Source organism: Mustelus asterias, chromosome 6 (genome assembly GCF_964213995.1).
Source record: "Mustelus asterias chromosome 6, sMusAst1.hap1.1, whole genome shotgun sequence".
NCBI classification, from domain to species: Eukaryota; Metazoa; Chordata; class Chondrichthyes; order Carcharhiniformes; family Triakidae; genus Mustelus; species Mustelus asterias.
The window spans coordinates 113,275,106-113,300,284 of record NC_135806.1 but is presented as its reverse complement, the minus strand read 5'-3'; the positions used below and the strand labels follow the sequence as shown (position 1 = coordinate 113,300,284).

Sequence of the window (25,179 nt, the reverse complement as noted above, 5' to 3'; positions counted from 1 at the left end):
AGAAGTCTTAATGCCCCAACTGTAATTTATTAAAATCAATGGCAAATTGGTGAATGTAGTTAGAACATTGCCTCTAATCCTTCAGAATGCCTAAAACTTTGAGAAAAGAGCTCTATAGGAAACAAAAGGCTTACTTACATATATAGTTTCAGGGTGATAATTGCAAAAACAGTGCTTTCATTGTGCCTTCTCTCAACAAGGATGTACCACTTCTTTTCCTTACTCTGTGATATTCCTCAGGAATGTTACTAAAATTTACTTGAACATGACAAAGTCAGTGTTGAAATTCAAGAGATCTGTGCTATTCAGTTTGTAATTGGGACACCACCATGAAAATTCAATATAATTTTCTGCACACTGTACATCAAGTATTCCTGCATTGTGGAAGATTTATATTACATTACAAATTTACAATCACTTGAACTAAAATAGAATCTCTTAATGGCTTTGCTTGAGTCATGAGTTAAAGTGAGGTTGGCAAACACAATATGTTGTCCTTTCACCTTTTCTTTTAAAGATCAGGTGGAGGTCGCAGACCTTTGCACTTGCATTCATCTAGGGTTTTCCAGTACTTGTAGTTCTCAGCTAGGTGCTGTATTAATTTGGGGAGGTTTGCAAATGCTGAAAAGGAGACAGTTGAAATGACATGAAAATAATTATTAAATGATTGAAAATTACTTAATTCAACACACACAAAACCATCTCTTCAAATGAAACACAGAAATGTAATAAAGTAATCAAAGACAATCTGGCCTTTTTAATAGGAACATAAATTAGGAGCAGAAGTAGGCAAATTCAGCCCTTCGAGCCTGCTCCACCATTCAATCAAATCATGGCTGATCTCTCCCTGGTCTCAAATCCACCTCCCCACCCGTCCCCCGTGTCGCTTTTAAAAAACATTATCTATCTACTTGAAACCATTCAACAATTCAGACTCCACCGCTCTATGGGGCTGCAAGTTCCACAAATTCACCAACCTCTGTGAGAAGTAAATAAACATAGTAATGGTGTATTACTCTGAGGTATTGCATGTGTATGATATTTACATTATCTTATGATATTCGGTCTTTTATCAAGGATCTATACATCTATGTATAGGTTCTACTATATTCATATGTGCCAGGAATCGAATATCCGCCAATAAGAAGTAAACTAGCTGTGAAGGAAAGTACAAGATTTTATTGTGTTGATTTTTTCCTCCTTCACAACTCATGGCTGGCTGTGATTTTGCGCTTCACACTTTCCTGCAGGTTTGTAACTGAACATTTAATATGGGTAAAAGTAGATAAAATCTCCATGACCAATCACTCTGATGTTACCCTTTGGCATTCCTGAAGAGACATTTTAACGTTGTTCCGGTAAATAGTAATGCTCCCAGGTACATAATAGGTGGACATTCAGGTAAATACTGGTTCTGAATTTTCTTTTGATATAACTTTATTGGAAGTGGGGCAAAACCCCCATTTACAAAGTGTGAACAGGGTTTCCAGCCCACTAATAAGCAAGCCAAAGCGAAGAAATTCCTGGGAATTTCAGATTCTCCCTCTGAGCTGTAGTGAATACATCAGTTTTTTTTATTTATTGGATGCGAACATTGTTGCCCATCCCTAAATACCCTTGAACTGAGTGGCTTACTAGGCCATTTCAGAGGGCAGACCAAGTAAGGTTGACAGATTTCCTTCTCTGAAGGACATTAGTGAATCATGGGTTTTTACAACAGTGGTTTCATAATCAGATTTCTTTTCTTTTTATTTAATTCAAATCCCACCATCTGCCATGATGGAATTCGAATTGGGGTTCCCAGAGCATTATCCTGTGTCTCTGGATTATGGCTCCAGTGACAATACCACTGCACCACTGTGAGAACGTAATCAATGATACCATTGGATCTGTTGCGGCGTGACTAATGGGAACATGCTGTAAGGGTCAGCTGACCCAGTAAACTATGTAACCAATGGCAAAATGATATGGTGGTCAGCTGACTCTGTACAAAGAAGCAGCAGCTGCGGTTTGTGGGAGTTTGGAATGGCCCTGGGTGAGGCCTCAAGTGTCGAAGTAATGATGTTTCTTTATTAAATCATTTTCTTTGATTTTCTTTGATTTACAAGTTGGAGTAAGTCTTGTTTTGTTTTATTGCCTACAACTGAAGAGTTCCTTCTGGCGGATCAACAGCCATCACCTCCCCTTGGTAGAAGTGTAACAAGGTTAGAATTTAGAAGTACACAAATCCGAGTGGTGTGAAGGTCATTGACATATTAAAAACAACATAAAAGTGCACATATCAATTATTTTTAAAAATCAAAATGACTTTCTTACCATCCCAAGCATCAAACATGTCAGTTATAAAATAATCGATAAACGATATTTGAGATTTTGGAATACTGCAGGTATTCCGATCAAAGACTGGCATCACAACTGGTAGGCCTTGATGTTTCTCCTCATCTGTCTGTTGACAAAGATAATAATTGTTACATGAATAAGGCAGATAATGGTGTCATCAGGCATGAAGCTTGTAGTTTAGTTTTGTGCATAAAACTAAACTACAGACTGACGACCAATGAAAGGAAGGTTCAAATGTTCAAACGTGGTGACTTAAACAACCTGAGGAATTTTCTGACTTTGTTGGCCTATAAGAAGAAGAGAGCCCCACTCATCTAGAGAGCACAGGAGAAGATTGGATGGCAAATATCCGTTATGCACTCCGGGTACGCTAGACTCCCCACGGAGTGTAAATTAGAAAATTACACTTAGCGATTTTTTCTGATTAAAGCAGATACACAGATAGTTCCACTTAATACAGATCAAATGTCTTGGTTTGGACTATTAACTCTTTCTCCCTCCCTCTCCAATTTGTCTCCCTTGTTCGAATATAGCTTTATGGGCTCCAGTTGCTTTCTGGTACTTTGCCCTAATATTTGTGGTGATTATTCAAATCATTTTGCAGTGAGTGTTAGCTGACCTCTGAACATACACGTTGGCATCGTATAAAAATCAGGAATGGGGACCCTGACTGATTTCCTATCCCCTGGGGCACTGTGGCCAACTGCAATGTTCCAACAGCTTCCCTGGCCTATGTCAGAACAAATGGACTGGGCTTTCTTCTTATGGCTAAACTTGAATAAATTTGAGAGTTTTATTCCCAACCACATGAATGTGGAGACATTAAAAAATAATGGGTAAGATTTTCTGGCCTCCCGGCTACAGGTTTCTGGTGACGGGAGGCAGCGCGCTGTTCATTGGAGGTGGGATCTTCTGTTTCTGCCACTGTCAGTGGGACTTTCCATTGTATTCACCCACGCTGTCAGGAAATCCGTGGTGGGGGTGCACCATCAGCGGGACTGGAAGATCCCGCCAGCGTGAACGGCTGGAAAGTTCTGACCAATCAGACAGTTAGAATTATTTCAACTGTGAAAACATACTTCCAGGAAGGATAAGCTAAGAAGCTTGTAGTAAACTGGAAAGATTATAATATGAAGAAGAAAATAGCAGAGCAATTCCTCTCTATCAGTTTAAACTCATCTGAGTTCAGTTAAAGCATGTTGATCCCATTCAACATTAAATAATGGTGAAATATTACAATGTTACCTGAGCAAAATATTCTTCTGAAATTCTTCCCGCCCATTCGACACATAACTTCACTGAGCGGCAAGGGTTAGCGACATCAGCACATTTAATCAACATACGTTTAATGAGCAGTCTGTCCTCAATTGAGTTCTTTATACTGGACAGACATTCACCATCACTGCATTCACTCTGGAACACAACAGAAATCAGTCATTTATATATTACCAACAATTTAAATCTGTCGTAGCAATTTAGATTGCAAAGTTAAATCCATGCTATACACTATTTAGGGTGGGATTTTCCAGCCACACTCGGTTCAAAATTGGAAAATCCCGCCCGAGGCCAATGGACCTTTGCATGGTTCCCCCACCCCCCTGCCCCCTCCCTACCCTGTGGCGGGTGGGATGGGAAAATTCCTCCATTTGTGTTTCTTCTCACACTCTCCCCCATATGGAGTCAGGCAGAAGCTCTAGGGAAATGGCATCATTGGCCATTGATACCAATTTTAAAATATCTATTTTTATTTTTTTACGGGAAGTGAACATCGTTTACTAGGCTAGCATTTATTGCCAATCCCTAGTTGTCCTTGAGAAGATGGTGGTGAGCTGCTTTCTTGAACTGCTGCAGTCCCTGATGTTTAGATACACCCAGGGAGGAAATTCCAGGATTTTGAGCCAATGACAGTGAAGAAACTGCAATATATTTCCAAGTCAGGAAGATATTTGACTTGGAGGGGAACTTCCAGGTGCTGATGTTCTCAGGTATCTGCTGCCCTTGTTGTTCTAAATGACGGTGGTCATGGATTTGGAAGTTGCTGCCTAAGGAATCTTGGTGAGTTCCTGCAGTGCATCTTGTAAATGTTAGACACTGTTGCCACTGTCCGTTGTGTGGAGGGATTCAATATTTGTGGAATGGGTAGCAATCAAGCGGGCTTTGTCCTGGATGGCATCCAGCTATTGAGAACTGCACTCATCCAGACAAGTGGAGAATATTCCATCACACTCCTGACCTGTGTTTTATAGATGGTGGACAGGCTCTGGCAGGTTAGGAGGTGAGTTACCCACCACAGGATTCCTAGCCTTTGACCTACTCTTGTAGCCACAGTATTCATATGGCTAGTCCAGTTCAGTTTCTGGTCAATGGTAACCCCAGGATGTTGATAGTAGGAGATTCAGTGATGGTAATACCATTGGGACAGTGTTAGATTCTCTCTTGTTGGAGATGGTCATTGTCTGACATTTGTGTGGTGTGAATGTTACTTGCCACTTGTCAGCCCAAGCCTGCAAACTGTCCAGGTCTTGCTGCATTTGGACAATTCTCAGGAGGTCTCTGATCTCCTGCCAAAGTCACACCAGAAGATCAGGAGAACCCCCATGGAAATTCAGGGCCATTGTATTAAAATTATTTACCTTACAATTAAGCCTTTCTAAAAACAAAACTAGTTCTGGTGACATCTACGTTCAAGAGGAAGAATGCAGGTAATTGGAAATGTTCTACTTTGGTATCAGTGTTATCACTGAGCACTGCTAACTCATGTGGAAATGGATCCAATCCAGTGTGAAATTTGCTCTACATTGCATCAACATCGTATTTTAGTTGCAAAATCAGTAAAACACACCATCTGCATCCATGTGGCATTTTCATTCCCCTCACCAGTTATCCTATCAACTGTCTAAGGTTCTAAACTCAGTGCTAAGTTAAATTCAATTTTGATGTCCTTTTTTCAAACTCTGCAGCATTCATCCTGTCCAGCATCAAGTCCTACTTACCTAGGATCCTGTATATATTGGCATATGTTGTCTAATTCCTATTGAATTTAAAGCCTTCATCCATGTCCTTAAACTTTACTCATCTATAGTTCTGTAATTTTCTCTAATCCTTTAAGCTCTCACCAAACCATCTTCTACTCTCATCTTTAGTGCACTTCCTGCCTTCTTTTTGCCTAATCATTGACAGTGGAGTTTTCAGCCACCTGGACCCCATATTCTGGAATATCCTTCCTACACCTCTCTACCCTCCACTGATAACTTCTGACAAAACCTTCCCAAAATCCTTCTTTTTGTTGAAGTGATTGTTGTTCTGGCCTCTTTGAGCCTTTGGCTTTGATCTTTGGGTCCTCACTGTCCACGGGGATAGTGCCAGAGGACTGGAGAGTGGCGAATGTTGTTCCTCTGTTCAAGAAAGGAAATAGGAATGACCCTGGTAATTATAGGCCGGTTAGTCTTACTTCGGTGGTCAGTAAGTTAATGGAAAAGGTCCTGAGGGATAGGATTTATGACCATATGGAAAGATGCAGCTTAATCCGTGATAGTCAGCACGGATTCGTGAAGGGTAAGTCTTGCCTCACAAATTTGATTGAATTCTTTGAGGAGGTAACTAAGTGTGTAGATGAAGGTCGAGCAGTTGATGTCATATACATGGATTTTACTAAGGCGTTTGATAAGGTTCCCCATGGTAGGCTCATGAAGAAAGTAAGGAGGTGTGGGATAGAGGGAAATTTGGCTGATTGGATAAGTAACTGGCTATCTCATAGAAGACATAGGTGGTGGATGGAAAATTTTCAGACAGGAGACCAGTTACCAGCGGTGTACCACAGGGATCAGTGCTGGGTCCTCTGCTATTTGTGATTTTTATAAATGACTCAGAGGAGGGGGCTGAAGGGTGGGTCAGTAAATTTGCTCAGGGCATAAAAAGGATTTCCTCTCTTTAACTGTCAAGTGTGCCAGAATTAAACAGATTGCTCTCCACATGTTATACTTTAGACTCCCAATGCACTTGCACATCAAGTGTTGTTTTACAATAATATAATAAAAATGCATTTCTGCCAGGATTATATATTTTGTAAATTGTGGCATTTATATCCAGAACACTAACTTGCATCTGTCGTCATAAAATGAAAGACATAGCAAACCAATTTGCTCAGAGAATTAAATAAAACACAATGATCTTATTGTATTATTTTGATGTTTACAATTTATAGGAATAATGATTGAAGATTAGTGTCTGTCATTGCCACCTGACTGCAGAAAAGTCAATCCTCCTGATAGCGAAAATGGACATTCTACTAAATGACTTTACAAAGTCGTCTGCTTGATTAGCACTTTAACCATCATTTTGAATATCCACTCCCTCCACCACTGGCCTACCCTGATTGTAATGTACAGGGTACAGTGCAGCAACTCCTAAATCCATGACTTCCATCTAGAAGAACAAGGGAAGCAGATTCATTGGAAAACCATCACCTCCCATTTCCTGTCCAAGACACACAGCATTCTGATTTGGACATTTATTATTGTTCCTGGGTCAAAATCCTAGATCTCCTTACCCAATTGCATTGTAGGAGTCCTCTTGCTGCACAGATCGCTAATTAGGCCAGCCACCACCATCTCAACAGAAACCAGAGTCGCCCACATCGAAGACATAAAAAGTGTTTCACTGTTTGTATATTTCTAAGATACTGATGTAAGAATCAAAGAATGATGTGAGCCTGGGTAAATTTATAAAGCATTACTCTAATCAAAAGGCTCGACTAATGTTATCAACTATGTGCAGGAAGTTGGTGCAGTGTATAATCAAAATGCCAATGAGCCTTGAGATTAGTTAAAGATAGAACTTGTACTATAATAATGTAGATACATTTAATGGAGTGGATTTACTTTTTGGGTTTGTTGTGCCAATCACAGCTGGTAGACTTGATTCTGACTGCCAGTGCATTCCATGTCACTGACACATGATGAGGTTTAAAGCTTACATTTGAGCTGGTTTCCTCAATAGAAGTCATAGGTTTGTTGATGCTGTTGACAAATTTGTTCACGTGTTCAAAATGCTTTGTCATCTCTGTTGCCAAGACCATGTCAATGATTGCTTGTCGCAAGGTTCGAAACTGATTCCTGGAGAAACATGGACACATGATTATTCACTGGCATTTTGTTGTTGTTGAATCTTGTGGCAAAGTCTTGTTGCTGTTCGATTTTTAAAAATATATAGATTTCCCTCATTTGTTTAAATCACTAGCAACAGTGCATTTAACAATAAATTAATTATTATGGTCCTCCTATAGTGTCTAATCATGATGCTTCAACTAAATGGGTGTAGGACAGGCTTGAACAACCAGAACAACGCTAGCCAGCGACACCCATATCCCATGAAAGAATAAGCAAAAAAAAACCTTCCTAAATCTCTCTCCCCTCCTTTGAGGATCTACCACTTTAAGGAAGCTTTTAGTTTCTTTTTTCTAACATCTCCTTCTTCGACTGAATGTCATTATTCGGATGGTTACATCCCTGTGAAGCACCTTAAGACATTTTGTTGAATTAAAGGTGCAATATAAATGCAAATTGTTGACATTCTGGTATGAACTTTTGGCTTTCCTCAGGAGAGCAAAAGGAAAGAAAATGGCTCTTAAATTTAAACCAGTAGAGTTTAGAGATTGTATTATAGAACAAATTAAATGCATATACTGACTTGGCACTGAGGGTTTTCAGATTGTCTAATAATCTATTGATCAGTAATCTAACCTTTCAATGTTCTTGAAGATGTTGCACTTGTCGTCTCCAGCTGTAAGTTGGAAAGCCAAGGCTGCATGGTGACTTTCCAGAACTGCTGTATCGTTATACAGTACTGCTAACTCACTTCCTGCATTACACAGGAAGGAGTTGGTGCGTCCTGGATGGTCCACATCATGTACTGTGGCTGCAATGAGTGCTGCAACCTCATCCAACTCATCCAAACTCCCCTGAAAGCACAGCAATAAATGAGCAACTGTACCAACCAAAATCAAAGAAAAACGTTAACTGATGCCTGGTGAAATTTCAACAACTACCCAAAAATGAGAAATTCTTGAGTCAACCATAACTGAAATCATTTGTAATTTGGTTTTTTGCAAGTGATAAAATATTGCCACCTTCATAAGGGATATATGATATAAAAACAGAAAGCACAGTGCCAAAATGCCATATCCTTCATCAAAGAGCAATTTTCATTTTTCCCTATCCAGAGGTGTACCTCTGCTATATTCAGTTTTTGCAGAATTTTGGCCAGGATTTTACAGCCCTCCAGCCTGGCAGGATATTACAGACCCGCCAAAGTAAATGGCAATTTAAATGACCTGCCGCATCCACCAGAGGACACATGCCATGGCGGGACTATAAAATCCTTGCCTATGTTTGCAATTGACCTCAAATTTTCACATTATTTATTAAAGACCTGGATAATGACATAGAAAGTCATATATGTAACTTTGCTGATGACACAAAGTTAGGCGGTATTGTGGACAGTGTAGATGATAGCACTAAATTACAAAGGGATATTGATAGACTAAGTGAATGGCAAACTGTGGCAGTTAGATTTCAATCTAAGCAAGTGTGAGGTTCATTTTGGACCAAAAAAGGATAGATCAAAGTACTCTCTAGATGGTATGAAGTTAAATACAGTAGATGTCCAAAGAGACTTGGGTGCACAGGTGCATAGATCTTTATAATGCCATGAATAGGTGCAAAAAATAATCATGAAAGCTAATGAAATGTTGGCCTTTAATCCAGAGGATTGGAGTATAAGGATGCAGAAGTAATTCTGCAGTTATACAAAACCCTGGTTAGACTCCACTTGGAGTACTGTGAGCCAATCTGGGCACTACACCTTAGGAAGGATATATTGGCCTTGGAGGGAATGCAGTGTAAGTTTACAAGAATGATATCTGGGCTTCAGGGATTTAATTATGAGGAGAGATTATACAAATTGGACTTGTTTTCTCAAGAATTTAGAAGGTTAAGAGGTGATCCGATCGTGTCTTCAAGATACTAACAGGAAAAAAACTGGGTAGGTAAAGATAAACTATTTCCACTGGTTGGAGATTTTAGAACTAGGCGGCATGGTTTAAATATTGGGGCCAGACCATTCAGGAGAGATGTTAGGAAGCATTTCTACACATAAAGGGTGGTAGCGATTTGGAATTCTTCCACAAATGGCAGTCGATGCTAGATCAGTTGTTATCTTTGAATCTGAGACAGATTTGTTTTTGCTAAGCAAAAGTATTAAGTGATTTGGTCCAAAGACTGGAATATGGAGTTAGGTCACAGATCAGCAATGATCTCATTAAATGGCAGAACAGGCCTGATGAGCTGAATGTCATACTCCTGTTCCTACGTTTCTGAAGATTTAACATCCTATCTCATTTGCCACCTCATTTGCTCACTGTATTTAGAATATTCTTGCTCTACACTGCTTCTCCTTCAAATGGAAGCTTCCATTGCACAGACCAGAAGTTTATAGATAATACAAGTGTTGTGGGAAATTTACCACTTCGGAGTCAGATTTGGATGTTCCAATAATAGTTTTATTTTGGACAAAGCTTTGGGAGAAAGCACTGGTACTCCGCAGTACTTGGCAGCTACCTTCTCAACTACACAATGGTAGTTGATCATTTTTATACCTTTTAGACAATAGGCAGTACAGACATTAGCCGTTAACATATCGTTACAAGTTGAGTAGACAGATACGGACATCGATCGTTAACACATCATTACAAGCAGACAGGTACGGACATGGACAGTTAACATATCATTGTTCATAGAATGGTTACATTTATGCAGTTATGTCCTTTATCAATGACTGAATTCGATCTATACATTCAGTGGCTGATCTTGTTACATTTATGTATTTATGTCCCCATCTGTGGCTGACCTTATTATCAGACTCATTGTTCTGGGTCTGCTCTTATCTAAAGTGCCTCAAGCTCTGACCAGCTTCCTGCAGCAATTCAGATACTGCAGGTTTTAACTTTTTGTGTAACTGTCTGTTTGATGTCCCTTCCCAGGTAATCATTGTGTGTGCCAGGTAACCATTTTATGTCCGTCACTTTAATTCCACCATAACACAAGCTATATATTTTTTTCAATTTTTCTTTCTTTATTCTTGCATGGGATGTGGGCATCGCTGAGAAGGTCAGCATATCATAGCCCATATCTAAATGTCCTTGAACTGAGTGGCTTGCTAGTCTTTTCAGAGGGCAGTTAAGAGCCAATCACATTGCTTGGGTGTCAAGAGGCCAGGCCAGATAAGAACAGCAGATTTTCTTCTGTAAAGGATATGAAAGAACCAGATGGGTTTTTATGGCAGTTGACAATGGTTTCATGGTCGCCATTCCTGAGACTAGCTGTTTTTAAAAATTCCATAATTATTAATTGCATTTAAATTCCATCACCAGCTACCAGGATGGGATTTGAACCTATGACCCCAAAGCATTACCTTCGGACTCTGGATTATTAGTCGAATGACATTACCACAATGCCACCGTGTCCCCTAATTAAATAGCAATATGAAGTAAAATTATTGTCATATAACCAAAATCAAAATATATTCAAAAAATTCAGAAGCCCTTTGGCTTCTAATTAAGTTAGTATCAGTACTATGCACAGTTTTGTTCCCCTTATTTAAGGAAGGATGTAAACATGTTTGAGGTGGTTCAGAGGAGGTTTAGTAGATTGATACCTGAAATGAGTGGGTTGTCTTATGAGGAAATGTTAGACAAACTGGGCTTGTTTCCATTGAAGTTTAGAAGAGTGAAGGGTGACTTGATTGAAATATATAAGATCCTGATTTTTTAAATTCATTTGTGGGACATGGGTGTCGCTGGCTGGCCAGCATTTATTGCCCATCCCTAGTTGCCCTTGAGAAGGTAGTGGTGAGCTGCCTTCTTGAATTGCTGCAGTCCATGTTCTGTGGATTGACCCATAATGCCGTTAGGGAGGGAGTTCCAGGATTTTGACTCAGCGACTGTGAAGGAATAGCAATATATTTCCAAGTCAGGATGGTGAGTGGCTTGGAGGGGAACTTGCAGTTGGTGGTGTTCCCATTTATCTGCTGCCCTTGTCCTTCTAGATGGAAGTGGTCGTGGGTTTAGAAGGTGCTGTCTCAGGATCTTTGGTGAATTGCTGTAGTGCATCTTGTAGATAGTACATAGTCGGTGGTGAAGGGATTGAATGTTTGTAGATCTGGTGCCAATCAAGCAGGCTGCTTTGTCCTGGATGGTGTCAAGCTTCTTGAGTATTTTTGGAGCTGCACCCAAGCAGGCAAGTGGGGAGTATTTCATTACAATCCTGACTTGTGCCTTGTAGATGGTGGATAGGCTCCGGGGAGTCAGGAGGTGAGTTACTCGCTGCAGTATTCCTAGCTTCTGATCTGCTCTTGTAGCCACTGTGTTTATGTGGTGAGTCCAGTTGAGTTTCTGGTCAATGGTAATCCCAAGGATGTTGACAGTGGGGGATTCAGTGATGGCTACACCATTGAATGTTAAGGTGCGGTGGTTAGAGTGTCTCTTATTGGTGATGGTCATTGCCTGGCATTTGTGTGGCGCGAATGTTATTTGCCACTTGTCAGCCCAAGTCTAGATATTGTCCAGATCTTGTTGCATTTGAACATGGACTGTTTCAGTATCTGGGCTTGTAAGGTGGGCGTGGAAAGGATGTTTCCTCTTGTGTGTGAGTACAGAACTAGAGGGCACTGTTTTAAAATTAGCGTTCACCCTTTTAGGCCAGATTTAAGGAAAACTAAATATTCTTTTGATCAAAAGCACAATTCTGATTTGCATGTAAATGAAGATAAATCAAACTTTACCAAGCATAAAGCCATCAGTTTTCCCCACGTTATACGATGCTCCTGGGTCCTGTGATTCCTCCCAGGCTCTCCTTATCCAGCTAACTGAAGTTGCATGACAGCGATTTCAGACCTGAAGGCAATCATTGTCTTGTCTCCATCTGTCTCCCAGCTCCCTCCACACCAATTGTCTGCCATTTTAGTGTAGTCCATTGGGTCAAGTCAAAATAATCAGTAATTACTATGCTAAATTATGCCATCCAAAGAAATATAAAAATGCAGGAAGGGAGTCAATTAAGTATGCCTTGATTACGTATTGTAGAAATTAAATCAAAATGTTTTAGAACTGAGGTGAGGAGAAATATCTTCACCCAGAGGGTGGTGAATGTGTGGAATTCACTATCACAGAATGTAGTTGAGGCCAAAATGTTGTCTGATTTCAAGAAGAAATAAGATATAGCTCTTGGGACTAAAGGGATAGCGGGGGAAGGGGCGTTTAGGACATTGAATCTGATGATCAGCCGTGATCAGAATGAATGGCGGAGCAGGCTCGAAGGGCCGAATGGCCTACTCCTGCTTCTAGTTTCTACGTTTACTGTTTTTATAGTTCCATTGTTGTCCACTGTAACAAAGTTCTAAGATTCCAATGTACTTGATCAGTAAGTATAAAGATTTACCTTGACTCGGTCCTTTCGCAGAAAATACGCAGTGGCGTGCAATACGTCAGCTGCGTGTGTTGAATTGTGATATGAATTTGATGCATGATAATTGGCCTCGATGAGCTGTAGCCATGATCTTATAGTCTTTTCTGAAGCGTTTAAAAATTCACATACTCCAAACTGCGTTAAGATTTTTAAACCAAGATAGAGCAATGGCCTAAAGCAAAACAGAAAGGACTGTTTACAAAGCAGTTCGCAACTAACTCACTGGTATCCATTTTGTATTGATTATAATTTTTGCTTTAATTTTGCTGAATTTTATGTAAAAATTGTATCAGCTTACTAAAGAGAACTTGTTTGAATTACTTGCTTTCAGAATGTTCCCATATTAACCAGCATTTTAAATTTTGTGTACCTGCCATTGTTTTGTCACTTGGCAATGTTAGAGGACTCCCTATTGGCAATCATTGAGCACAATTCTCCCAAAAGACTTTGAAGTGTGGTCTTCGATAGGAAACAGTGTGATTCCCACTGGGTCGGCTGGTGAAATCCAGACTGCGATCTGCCCACACAGTGCAATCAATGGTCCCCAAGTGAATTCTGCCAAGCCAGAGTCTCCAGGTGTCTGATTCTCCCAACTCAGGGCTCGGCTGTTCACTGTTAACAAGGGAGAGCTGGATTTAAACGGTCCCTCAGCACTCCCAAGACAAGCCAAGAAGATGGCTGCCAGGAGACCTGCTCCGCAATTCTCCAAGGGGGATCTTACCAGACTTCTGGCTGCGTTGGGGGAGAGGTGGGACCACCCTTTACCCCTGGGTTGGCAAGAGACTACAGAGCAACATGGCCAATCCTGCTTAGACCATAAGACCATAAGACATAGGAGCGGAAGTAAGGCCATTCGGCCCATCGAGTCCACTCCACCATTCAATCATGGTTGATTTCAACTCCATTTACCCGCTCTCTCCCCATAGCCCTTAATTCCTCGAGGAGGTGGTGGCAAATGCTGCCAGTGCCAGCAGCATGGTCAGGAAGACTAGCATCCAATGCCAAAAGAAAATGAATGACCTCATACAAACTGCAAGGGTGAGAACCCACCTGTCTCCTCCTGGCATCTGTCACCCCTGGAATGTCACCCTTAATCCACTTACCACCACATTACACCCTCCCAACACCCAATCTCAGAGCATCTTCCTCAGAGGACCCCCGGTACTCCTCATCACAAGCCCTTTCCGCCAAGGTGCATTGCCCATGCATGCCACCTGCTTTAAACCTCTTGACCTGTCAGGCGCTGGCTCTTTGAAGATAGTCCACAATAAGAGAGAGAGGGAGAAGACGGACAGGGAGATGCCTGAGTTGTGGGTCCTCACCCACTTTGAGGAAAGGGTGCTGAAGATCGAGGGGGAGGGCCAAGAGTGAGCAATTGCTGACAGCAAATTCATTTGCACCAGAGAAGCGAGAATCCACTGTACCTTACTCCAGATGATCCATCTCAAGTTTGTTTCCTAGACCCTTGTCCTTCCCATTCACTGAACCAAAGTCCCTTGTCTTGCAGGATCTGCATCGGATGAGGCCAGGCCATCCAGAGTTGCTGCGCCCCAACACCAAAGAGGGCACCTCGGAGGAGAGCTCCGAGGAAAGTTCCATGGAGAACACTGAAGAGGTGTCTGTCTTCACTTGCACCATCGACCAGTGCAGAGACGCACACCTCAGTAGGAGATATTAGCAGACAGGCTTCAGGGTCACTATCTGGTGATGCACATCAGGTGGAGACAGGATCTTCCAAGAGAGCAGGCAATCGGTGGTCTGCTGGATCCCAGAATTCAACTGTGCCCCAGCCAGATGCCGGGCCTCTGGAAATGGTTCTCCCAGAGCTGCTGGAGATGCAATGGCAGAGCCAGGAACTCCAGGAAGGGGTGACAGCTACATTCCAGCAACTGAAAGGAGGATTGGAAGAGCCTGAAAGCCTTCAGTTGCAGGAGATTGTGCCAGCATTGCGTGGCATCCAGGTCAACACTGCAAGGGTAACAGCCCCAGTGAAAAGCAGGTGTCATAGAGTCATAGAGGTTTACAGCATGGAAACAGGTCATTCGGGCCAACTTGTCCATGCTGCCCTTTTTTTTTAAACCCCTAAGCTAGTCCCAATTTCCCACATTTGGCCCATATCCCTCTATACCCATCTTACCCATGTAACTGTTTAAACGCTTTTGAAAAGTCAAAATTGTACCCGCCACTACTACTACCTCTGGCAGCTTGTTCCAGACACTCACCACCCTTTGTGTGAAAAAATTGCCCCCTGGACACTTTTGTATCTCTCCTCTCTCACCTTAAACCTATGCCCTCTAGTTTTAGACTTTCCTACCTTTGGGAAAAGATATTGACTTTCTAGCTGATCTATGCCCCTCATTATTTTATAGACCTCTATAAGGTCACCCCTCAGCCTTCTATGCTCCAGAAAAAAAAGTTCCAGTCTATCCAGCCTCTCCTTATAACTCAAACCATCAAGTCCCGGTAGCATCCGAGTAAATCTCTTCTGCACTCTTTCTAGTTTAATAATATCCTTAATAATCACCTAATAGGGTGACCAGAACTGTACACAGTATTCCAAGTGTGGCCTTACCAATGTCTTGTACAACTTCAACAAGATGTCCCAATTCCTGCATTCAATGTTCTGACCAATGAAACCAAGGATGCCTTCTTCACCACACTATCCATCTGTGACTCCACTTTCAAGAAGCTATGAACCTGTACCCCTAGATCTCTTTGTTGTGTAACTCTCCCCAACGCCCTAGCAGTAACTGAGTCAGTCCTGTCCTGGTTCAATCTACCAAAATGCATCATCTTGCATTTATCTAAATTAAACTCCACCTGCCATTTGTCAGCCCACTGGCTCAATTGATCAAGATCCCATTGCAATCGGAGATAACCTTCTTCACTGTCCACTATGCCACCAATCTTGGTGTCATCTGCAAACTTACTGACCATGCCTCCTATATTCTCATCCAAATCATTAATATAAATGACAAATAACAGTGGACCCAGCACAGATCCCTGAAGCACACCGCTGGTCACAGGCCTCCAGTTTGAAAAACAACCTTCTACAACCACCCTCTGGCTTCTGCCATCAAACCAATTTTGTATCCATTTAGCTACCGCACCCTGGATCCCATGAGATTTAACCTTATGCAACAACCTACCATGCGGTATCTTGTCAAAGGCCTTGCTAAAGTCCATGTAGACAACATCAACTGCACTGCCCTCATCTACCTTCTTGGTTACCCCTTCAAAAAACTCAATCAAATTTGTGAGACATAATTTTCCACTCACAAAGCCATGCTGACTGTCCCTAATCAGTCTTTGGGCCTGATTTTACCATTTTCATTCTAAGTGTTGAATCTGGGCGCAATTCAGGTCCGACTTGGAAATCTGCTTTCAGGCGCCCCCATATGCACTCAGCCTGAAAACAAATCACGGGTTTGAATCGCGCTGTGGGTGGGGCTTAATGCACCTGGAACGATCGGAGCTCTGAACTGCGCATGCACAGTTAGAAAACAATTTGAAAAAGCGCGCCCCTGTCACATCGCTCCCGAGCCGCAGAAAGTCAAGAAAACGGCCCGGGAACGAAAAGCAGGAGCAATGGCCCCCACAGACATCATTGTCCCCCTTATCCAACCCCCCGGTACCCAGACCGATCGCGACCCCCTGCCCCCTTCTCCCCCACTGATCGCCCGCAGAGTGGCAGTGGACCCCCTGCCCCCCCCCCCGCCAGAGACATATCTTACCCGCCTCCCTACCCCCCCACCCCCAAGAGAATGATCTGGCCTTACTACCTCGCCCCCCCCCCCCAGAGAATGATCTGGCCTCACCCCCCCCAGAGAATGATCTGGCCTCACTCCCCCTCCCCCCCCCCCCCACCCACCCCCCAGAGAATGATCTGGCCTCACTTCCCTCCCCTCCTGCAGAGGTACATCTGACCCGCCTCCTCCTCCCTCCCCACCCACTCACCAGAGAATTATCTGGCCCGCCTCCCTCCCCCACCCGCAACCAGACAACGATCGGGCCTCCCTCCTCCCGCCCTCGCCACCAGAGAATGATCTGACCTGCCTCCCTCCCCATTGATCTGAATCAGAGAGCCGTTGGAAGCTCTGAACTCACTTCTTCAGCAGCTGGAGCGCCCGATTCAGACTTTTATTCAGCATGTTCATTTCAGTGTGATTCCTGATTGGCGAACGCGGTGGTAAAGGGGGAAATGCTGATAAAGTTGGGTGGGGAGTTCATTAATTCAATTGAAATGCATGCAAATGCATTTAAATCACCGTTGCGCCCATTTTGGGCGCGAATCGGATCGCGGCCATTCCCAGCGTCGGTAAAGTGGCCATCTGCGCGGATGCGGGCGTGGATTGCGTTAATGGCTTCACACCCGACTTTACCACGTTTTTGCACCCGAAAACGGGCGCGATGCAATGGCAAAATTGAGCCCCTTGTGTCTCTAAGTGCCTGTAGATCCTGTCTCTCAAAATATCTTTCAACAACTTACCCACCACAGATGTGAAGCTCATGGTGATGTGAGGTGGCAGGATGTTCGTCACATGACTGGTGAACACCAAGGCATGGATCACGCTCTGACGAGCATGACAGAAGGCCTTGGAAGCATGGCCCAGTCACAGAGGGACATTGCTGAGGGGCTCCAGAGGTTGGTCCATTCACAGAGAACCATGGCAGAGGGCCTAGAGAGCTTGGCCCATTCACACAACGTCATCGCTAAGGGCTTCAGCACCATGGTGCAGATAATATTGGGCCTCCAGGACTGGCAGTGTCTGGTGATGTTGAAACTTCTGGAGCTCACTCCAGCGCCCCTACATCCCATGGAGTAGCCCAGAGGCCTTTGAGCACACCAAGAGAGGAGGAAGTGCTGGAGTCACTCCCGGAGCCTTCCAACAAGAATACTCTGGCAGTCTCCAGCCCTTCTGAATTTCCCTTCCTGGCACCGGCGCATCTCAGGGGTGGCAGGCAGAACAGGGTGACACTGTAACACTAGTGACACCCAAACGATGGCCTGGGCCTCCAGATCCAGGCCCTCCAAGGGCATCAGAGGTCAAAGGAGCAGGCGGAAGGTAGCAGGCCACTTCCATTTTGATGATGTTTGGGATAGTCATTTCAGATAGCATCTGGGATGGTTGTGGCTGCAATGGTGAGTTTACAGAGGGGTCGACATCACAAACAGTAATGTGGGTGTAAAATCTCGCAAGAATCTGAAAATGAGATACTAACGGACGAGATCTCGATTTATTTAAATAACTTTTAATATATTTAAAGCGTTTCCCCACCATATGTTCCCCACATTTAGAATTTACCCCCTTGCTGACATTATGTCACATCGGCGAGGTTTACAAGTGCTTTTTGAAAACGGGAAGTAGTCTCACAACACCAGGTTAAAGTCCAACAAGTTTATTTGGTAGCACGAGCTTTTGGAGCACTGCTTCTTCATCAGGTGAGTGCAGGATTTGTTTCACAAACAGGGCATATATAGGCACAAACTCAATTACAATGGTTGGAATGCAAGTCTTAACAGGTAATCAAGTCTTTACATATGCAGACAATGTGAGTGGAGAGAGGGTTAAGCACAGGTTAAAGAGGTGTGAATTGTCTCCAGCCAGGACAGTTAGTGAGATTTTACAAACCCAGGCAAGTCGTGACGGTTACAGATAGTGTGACATGAACCCAAGATCCCGGTTGAGGCCGTCCTCATGTGTGCGGAATTTGGCTATCAGTTTCTGCTCAGCGATTCTGCGTTGTCGTGTGTTGTGAAGGCCGCCTTAGAGAACGCTCACCCGAAGATCAGAGGCTGAATGCCCTTGACTGCTGAAGTAGTTGACTGTTGAAGCGTTGATGCTATGACAACGGATGAATGGACACCGCTCAACAATCACCAGGCAGGAGTGTTCTCTTCCTGTCGGGAAACATCAGCAGTCAAAGCATTCAGCCTCTAATCTTCGGGTAAGCGTTCTCCAAGGCGGCCTTCATGACAACTCAATCGCTGAGCGGAAACTGATGGCCAAGTTCCGCACACACGAGGACCGCATCAACCGGGATCTTGGCTTCATGTCACACTATCTGTAACTCCCACGACTTGCCTGGGCTTGCAAAATCTCACGAACTATCCTGGCTGGAGACAATTCACACCTCTTTAACCTGTGAACGCCTTTCTCCACTCACATTGTCTGCATCTGTAAAGAATTGATTACCTGTTAAGACTTGCATTCCAACCATTATCTTGTAATTGAGTTTGTGTCTATATATGCCCTGTTTGTGAACTGAACTCTTCACTCACCTGATGAAGGGGCAACGCTCCGAAAGCTCGTGCTACCAAATAAACCCGTTGGACTTTAACCTGGTGTTGTGAGACTACTTACTATGCCTACCCCAGTCCAACGCCGGTAACTCCACATCATAGCTTTTTGAAAACGTGAAGCAGTCAAGGGGAACCTGCCAGGAGTGCACAGGTATGAATAGCCCCGGGGAAAGAGGGACATGCACAGGCAGTGTTCTGGCACTGCCTGGGTGGTATAGCCAGGGGTGGGCACTCTGGGGAACTTCATTGGGGTAGGTCCCCCTTATGTGTTGGGGGGAGGGGTGGGGTTACCCTGGTGCTTGTGGGGGTGGAGGATTTCTGCATATCTGTAAGGGGGGGGGGACGATTAAAGTATTTTTTAGTGCATATCAGGATGCCTTTTAAAAATGGTGCCCCAATCTCTGTGAAGCCGGTGTTGCCGCCTCTATCAGGTCCCACGCTGTCAGCGTGATGGCGAAAGACCATGTCTCCAGATTTTTTGTGGATTGAGTGCCAGAGAATCTGGAGAGGTAAATCAGCTATGCAGCTGGAGAACTACACACTGGTTTTCTCTCCTCAGCCAGTACTCAGTGCACAGAGCGCAAAGTTCCACCTAGAGTGCTTGCAATAGTCATTTTAATCTTCATAGTCATTCACATGTATTTTTGCATTGTGTTTCTGCTGATTATGATAGGAGCAAAACACACAGCAGCGTTACAATGGTTTGTTTCCAACTCACCTGTCTATTCATCTTTATATCCCCTTTAATTTTAAAAGAAAAACCTGTATTTAGATTGTGGCTTTCACATCCTCAGGAATTCTGAAAGTATCTTACAACCAATTAGGTATTTTTGAAGTGTCGTCACTGTTGCAATGCAGTGAAATTTCAGTTTACACTGGGAGCAGAATTTATGCGCAAGACAATGAGTACATTTGAGTTATCAGTGACACTATATTTTCCAATGGAAAATCTTACATTTTTAAACCTGATTTTTACTTTTTTTGTAAAAACAACTAACAAAGAACTGTGCTTAATAGTGATACCGTTGATGCCAAGTCCACCATTTTTTCAACACAAAGATAAACAATGTAATTAAATAATTACTTAAACATTGATAATTACATGCAATCATTCAATAATAAGATTATTTATTCTAAGCAGTTTCACAAAAGAAATCAGTGAAAAAATATTGGCTGGAATTTTCCACCCCCCGCACCCCCCCGCCCACGTCAGGTTTTCCCACAGTGGAGGTGGCTCACTGTTGGCCACTGGAAGAGTCTTCCAGTTCCAATAAAGTCTACAGCATTTTGCATGATTTGCCCGTGCGGCAGGAGTCGACTTTGTCTGGACTCTTAATTAGCAACAATTTAGTACCTAATCATCAATGGAAAGATTGGATCCATCCTATGTACGTGTACATTACCAACATGTGATGGTAGGTAAGCCAAAGAATCTCCTGTACTTAGCATGCAGGGCAACACAATTCAAAACTGGCACCCACCTTTTGTTCGTTATAGTCTCAAGCTCAAAAATATTAAAGTCCCAGCTTTCTTCATCATCAAGTAATTCTGCTACATGAGGCGGCACATCACTAAGGGCCACTGGAATGGCAAGATGGCTGTGACTTTGCTGCAGGTCTGCCAGAATAAAGAAAAGGAACAACGGAGCACATACCGATACATGGTGTATTTATACTGAAGATATTACATTGGAAAATAAAGACAGTTTCCTAGCAGTACCCATACCAAAACTGCTTCTAAACTATCTACTGGAGCTGGATGTGGGCCGTGCCACACAGATTGGACATTTATGACATTACTAGATGTATTCTTCAATGGTGCACAGGTGTCAATATGGTAACATCAACTTGTTGAGATCCGTTATTAAGCCAACTTTCATCCCTTGGAATGGGGGCAGCAAGTTAATTTATATTTTATTATTTTTCCCTTACCGTAAGTTCCTCAACACTATGCATCTGCCTCAAAAGGTCAGGTAGACAACTTGCTTCCAGGCCATTGTCCTACCAGATGGTAGTTTATGGGCGGCACGGTGGCACAGTGCTGTCTCACCGCGCCAGGGACTCGGGTGGCTTGGGTCACTGTGTGGAGTTTGCATGTTCTCCCTGTGTCTGCGTGGGTTTCCTCCGGGTGCTCCAGTTTCCTCCACAATCCGAAAGACATGCTGGTTAGATACATTGGCCATGATAAATTCTCCACCCAAACAGGCGCTGGAGTGTGACGACTAGGGAATTTTCACATGTAAACCTACTTGTGACAATAATAAATAAACTTAAAGAGGACTTTGCAGGGTAGACAGGGCTGGGTTTGGCATTATCGTTGCTGATGCCTAGGTCGATTCTGGTGGTTCATCCAGCTTCATTCCATTTTATTTACTTTGTAGCGGTTTGATACAACTGAGCGGCTTGCTTGACCATCTCAGAGGACATTGCTGTGGGTATGGAGTCACATGTAGGTCAGACCAGGTAAGGATGGCAGATTTCCTTCCCTTAAGGGGAATAGTGAACCAGATGGTTTTTTAGTGCAATCGACAATTAGACTTAATTCCAGTATTTTTATTGAATTCAAATTCCACCACCTGCCAAGGTGGGATTCAAACCTGAGTCCCTGAAGCATTACCAGGTTTCTAGATTACTAATACAGTGGCAATACCACTGCCTCCATACCTTCATAATTTGATCCATTGTCCTCATAACTTAATTTAAAAGCTTCTCTACTTCTTTAGTTATGCGACTTGCAAGACCGGTCCCAACACAGTTCAGGTGTAAACTGTCCCTGTGGTGCAGATCCCACTTTCCCAATTATTGGTGCTGGTGTCCCTTGAATCACAACCCACTTCTCCCACACCAATCTTCGAGCCACACATTCATCTCACTAAGATAAACGCAAATTACTGTAGATGCTGGAATCTGAAACAAAAACAGAAAATGCTGGAAAATCTCAGCAGGTCTGACAGTATCTGTGGAGAGAGAATAGAGCCAATGTTTCGAGTATTCTCTCTCCACAGATGCTGTCAGACCTGCTGAGATTTTCCAGTGTTTTCTATTTTTGTTATACATCTCCCTGACCTGATTTGCCCTATGTTAATTTAAACATGGCTCAAGTAATAATCTAGAGACTACTTAGCTGCTCATGCTGATGTTGGCATCAAATCTTGCATTGTAATGCTCCTATGAAGCTCCAAAGGTACTATGTAAATAAGTATTTATAAATGCTGTATAAATACAAGTTGTCGTTGTTGTAGTAATGGTGGATGGCTAGCACCATTTGTTTAATATATGTGGCTCTCTGGGATGGTGTCTGTAGTGGTAGGGACTATGCTCGTTCCCTTCATTTTTAGCACAGGACTCCACCCTGAGCCTCAATGATTTACTAATGCATCACATCTCTCAGTGATATCAAGTAGGTCTGTGTTTACAACTTGACATATGGTGAGATCCAGAACTCGAAGTTTGGCAATCAGGGAAAGGGCTGAGGGAAGCTATTTCCCTATGTGGTGAAGAGAACAATCTGAACCCAAACTACTACTGGGTGGCACGGTAGCACAATGGTTAGCACTGCTGCTTCACAGCTCCAGGGACCTGGGTTCGAATCCCGGCTCGGGTCGCTGTCTGTGTGGAGTTTGCACATTCCCCCTGTGCCTGCGTGGGTTTCCTCTGGGTGCTCCGGTTTCCTCCCACAGTCCAAAGATGTGTGGGCTAGGTTGATTGGCCATTCTAAATTGCCCCTTAGTGTCCCGGGATGCATAGGTTAGAGGGGTTAGTGGGTAAATATGTAGGGATATGTGGATAGAGGGTGGGATTGTGGTTGGTGCAGACTCGATGGGCCGAATGGCCTCTTTCTGCACTGTAGGATTCTATGATTCTATACCCTTGCACACCTCCTACTGACTCTTTTATGTGCCTGCTCAGTTGGGAAGTAGTACATTGGACTGGTAAACCTAAACAAGGAAGAAACTAAAGGCAATTAATTTAACAACAAAAGAAACATTATTTGTTCGTAAAACATGCATGTAAGGTACCTGGTTCTTCTTCAATCTGTCCATCGAGAGAAGTCCATAGTGGTGCCTCTGACTTCTCAGTTTGCCGGTAAGCTACGGAACAGAATGAAAAACAGGGTAATATAACCACACATATAAGTTGAATGCATTATTAAATGACATTACCCAACAACAACACATCTGTGTTCTGTAAACATTTTTGATACTGCTCATAAAAATATTGAAACAGGCTGTTTCATGGTTCCAGTAACAGAATTGTCAGTAAATATTTAATTCTTAACAAGAAGTAAATGAATATATTTTAAACCACCTAAATTAGAGTTTCAATCACTTCCTCCTACTAACATATCCCATAAAGAAGAATTAATCTTGGTTTGAACTCAGTAGGTTCAAAGCCTATTAAACTCAGAACCAGAATTGAGCCAAAGGCCAGACTTCTCTTGCACGTCCTATCCTGACTCTTAGGTCTAGTACTGACTTAGTTATTTAAACAGCCCTAAAGCACCAGTTCCATTTTAGCATGAAAGTGGGAAGCTTCTGGGAGGTAGCTTCAGAAATGGAGAAGACATTGGAGAGATTCAATTAAGATCAGGAGGCCTGGTGAGAGTTGGGGAGCTTGAAACAGGAGTGTGGATCATAAAATTGACTGAATGTTCTAACTGAGAACATAGTGCTATGGGACATTCACAGTCACCTGAAAGGACAGACTGGGTCTCGGTTTAAAGTCTCATTGGAAAGGTGGATGTCTGACAGTGCAGCACTCGCACAGTACTGAGCAGCAGTCCCAATGCACTTTGCCATCTGATAATTTATCTATAGGAGATCACAATGCAAAAAACATGCATGCTAATATTATGAGAACAGATGAGCAGGTTAGCAAAAAAAGAGCACAATTTGCTCTAGGAATCAATATGAAGTTTATTTTAGAATAGTAAAGTTATTCTAATAGGAGACTTTAAACAGCTTAATATAAACTGGAAATTTGAAGTCCTTTAGAATCACAATTGACAGATCTAATACATGACTGATTCTTCTCTCAACCTGTCAAGAGATAAGACAATGCTATCTTGACCTGCCATTCTTAAAGGATACAGAAAATATACGTAATGTGCAAATCCTAACACCTCTGAGGAACAGTGATCACAGAATGAGAATTTAACAGGCAGGATTTTACAGCTTCACCTATCCTGAAACCATAAAATCCTGCCTGTGGTCAACGGATCTTCCCATGGTCAGCCCCTTGACCGCTCCGATTCCCGTGATTGGTGGGGCAGAAAAATTCTGGCCAACATGTCTGTATTCCCCTCCTGATCACTAATGCTCCCGCTAAATTATTGTTGGAACAAGGCTGTGCTAAAAGATTTAGGGGGCAGTGCACTTAAATAAATTGCTTCTTTACGCCAAAACAAAAATTAGAGTGAATATTGGTTATCGGAGGGGCAAACAGAAATTAAGAAATCATTGCAGCAGAAGCCAAGCACAACAGGAAACATTTCTTCTGGTGCTATAGCAGTAATTAGAGAAGAGGTCAAAACCCATAAAAGATGCAACTGGCCTTAAAACTGATGATGAGCACAAAATACAAGTGTTCCAAAATGCCTCATTCACTAAGGAGTCACTCAGGAAGATATGATCAAAATGATCCCTCCAAGTAAAGATATCCCAAGTAAAATCAGGTTTGTAGGCAGGGCAGGGCCATAACATGAGGTGCCATGCCAGCAGTGGCAAACCACCGGCCCTCCGCTGTAGTTTTGCCAATGATAGAGGCCAATTAGTGGTCACTCAAAGTCCTCAATCCTCTGCTGCTGTGATCTTACCCTGGAGAGATGCTAGGCTTACCTTAAAGTCCAGCTACATCTCAGTGGCCACTGCTCCTGGTAGTGGTGCTGGGACTAGACTGGTCAGCAGCTTTCTCTGTTAAATGGCTGCAGAGTGAGCCAGCCACGCTGGGGGTTGGTACACCCACGACTTTTATATTAGGCAGGCTTCCTGGCTCCAGCATAAATTTCAGCCAAATT

At 43.0% G+C, this 25,179-nt stretch overlaps 1 protein-coding gene across 1 annotated transcript in view; it reads right to left on the bottom strand.

Moving 5' to 3' along the window:
• Positions 1 to 76: 76 nt before the first annotated feature.
• Positions 77 to 25,179, bottom strand: part of pde8b (phosphodiesterase 8B) — a 316,839-nt gene continuing 291,736 nt past the window's right edge. Inside the window, exons 16-22 of the mRNA XM_078215444.1 lie at positions 20,646 to 20,781; positions 12,834 to 13,032; positions 8,082 to 8,299; positions 7,316 to 7,454; positions 3,586 to 3,753; positions 2,317 to 2,446; positions 77 to 621 (exon numbers count right to left, since the gene is read on the bottom strand). Coding sequence (XP_078071570.1) covers positions 512 to 621; positions 2,317 to 2,446; positions 3,586 to 3,753; positions 7,316 to 7,454; positions 8,082 to 8,299; positions 12,834 to 13,032; positions 20,646 to 20,781 — 1,100 coding nt within the window. The 3' untranslated portion in view covers positions 77 to 511. The remainder of the gene's footprint in view (positions 622 to 2,316; positions 2,447 to 3,585; positions 3,754 to 7,315; positions 7,455 to 8,081; positions 8,300 to 12,833; positions 13,033 to 20,645; positions 20,782 to 25,179) is intronic.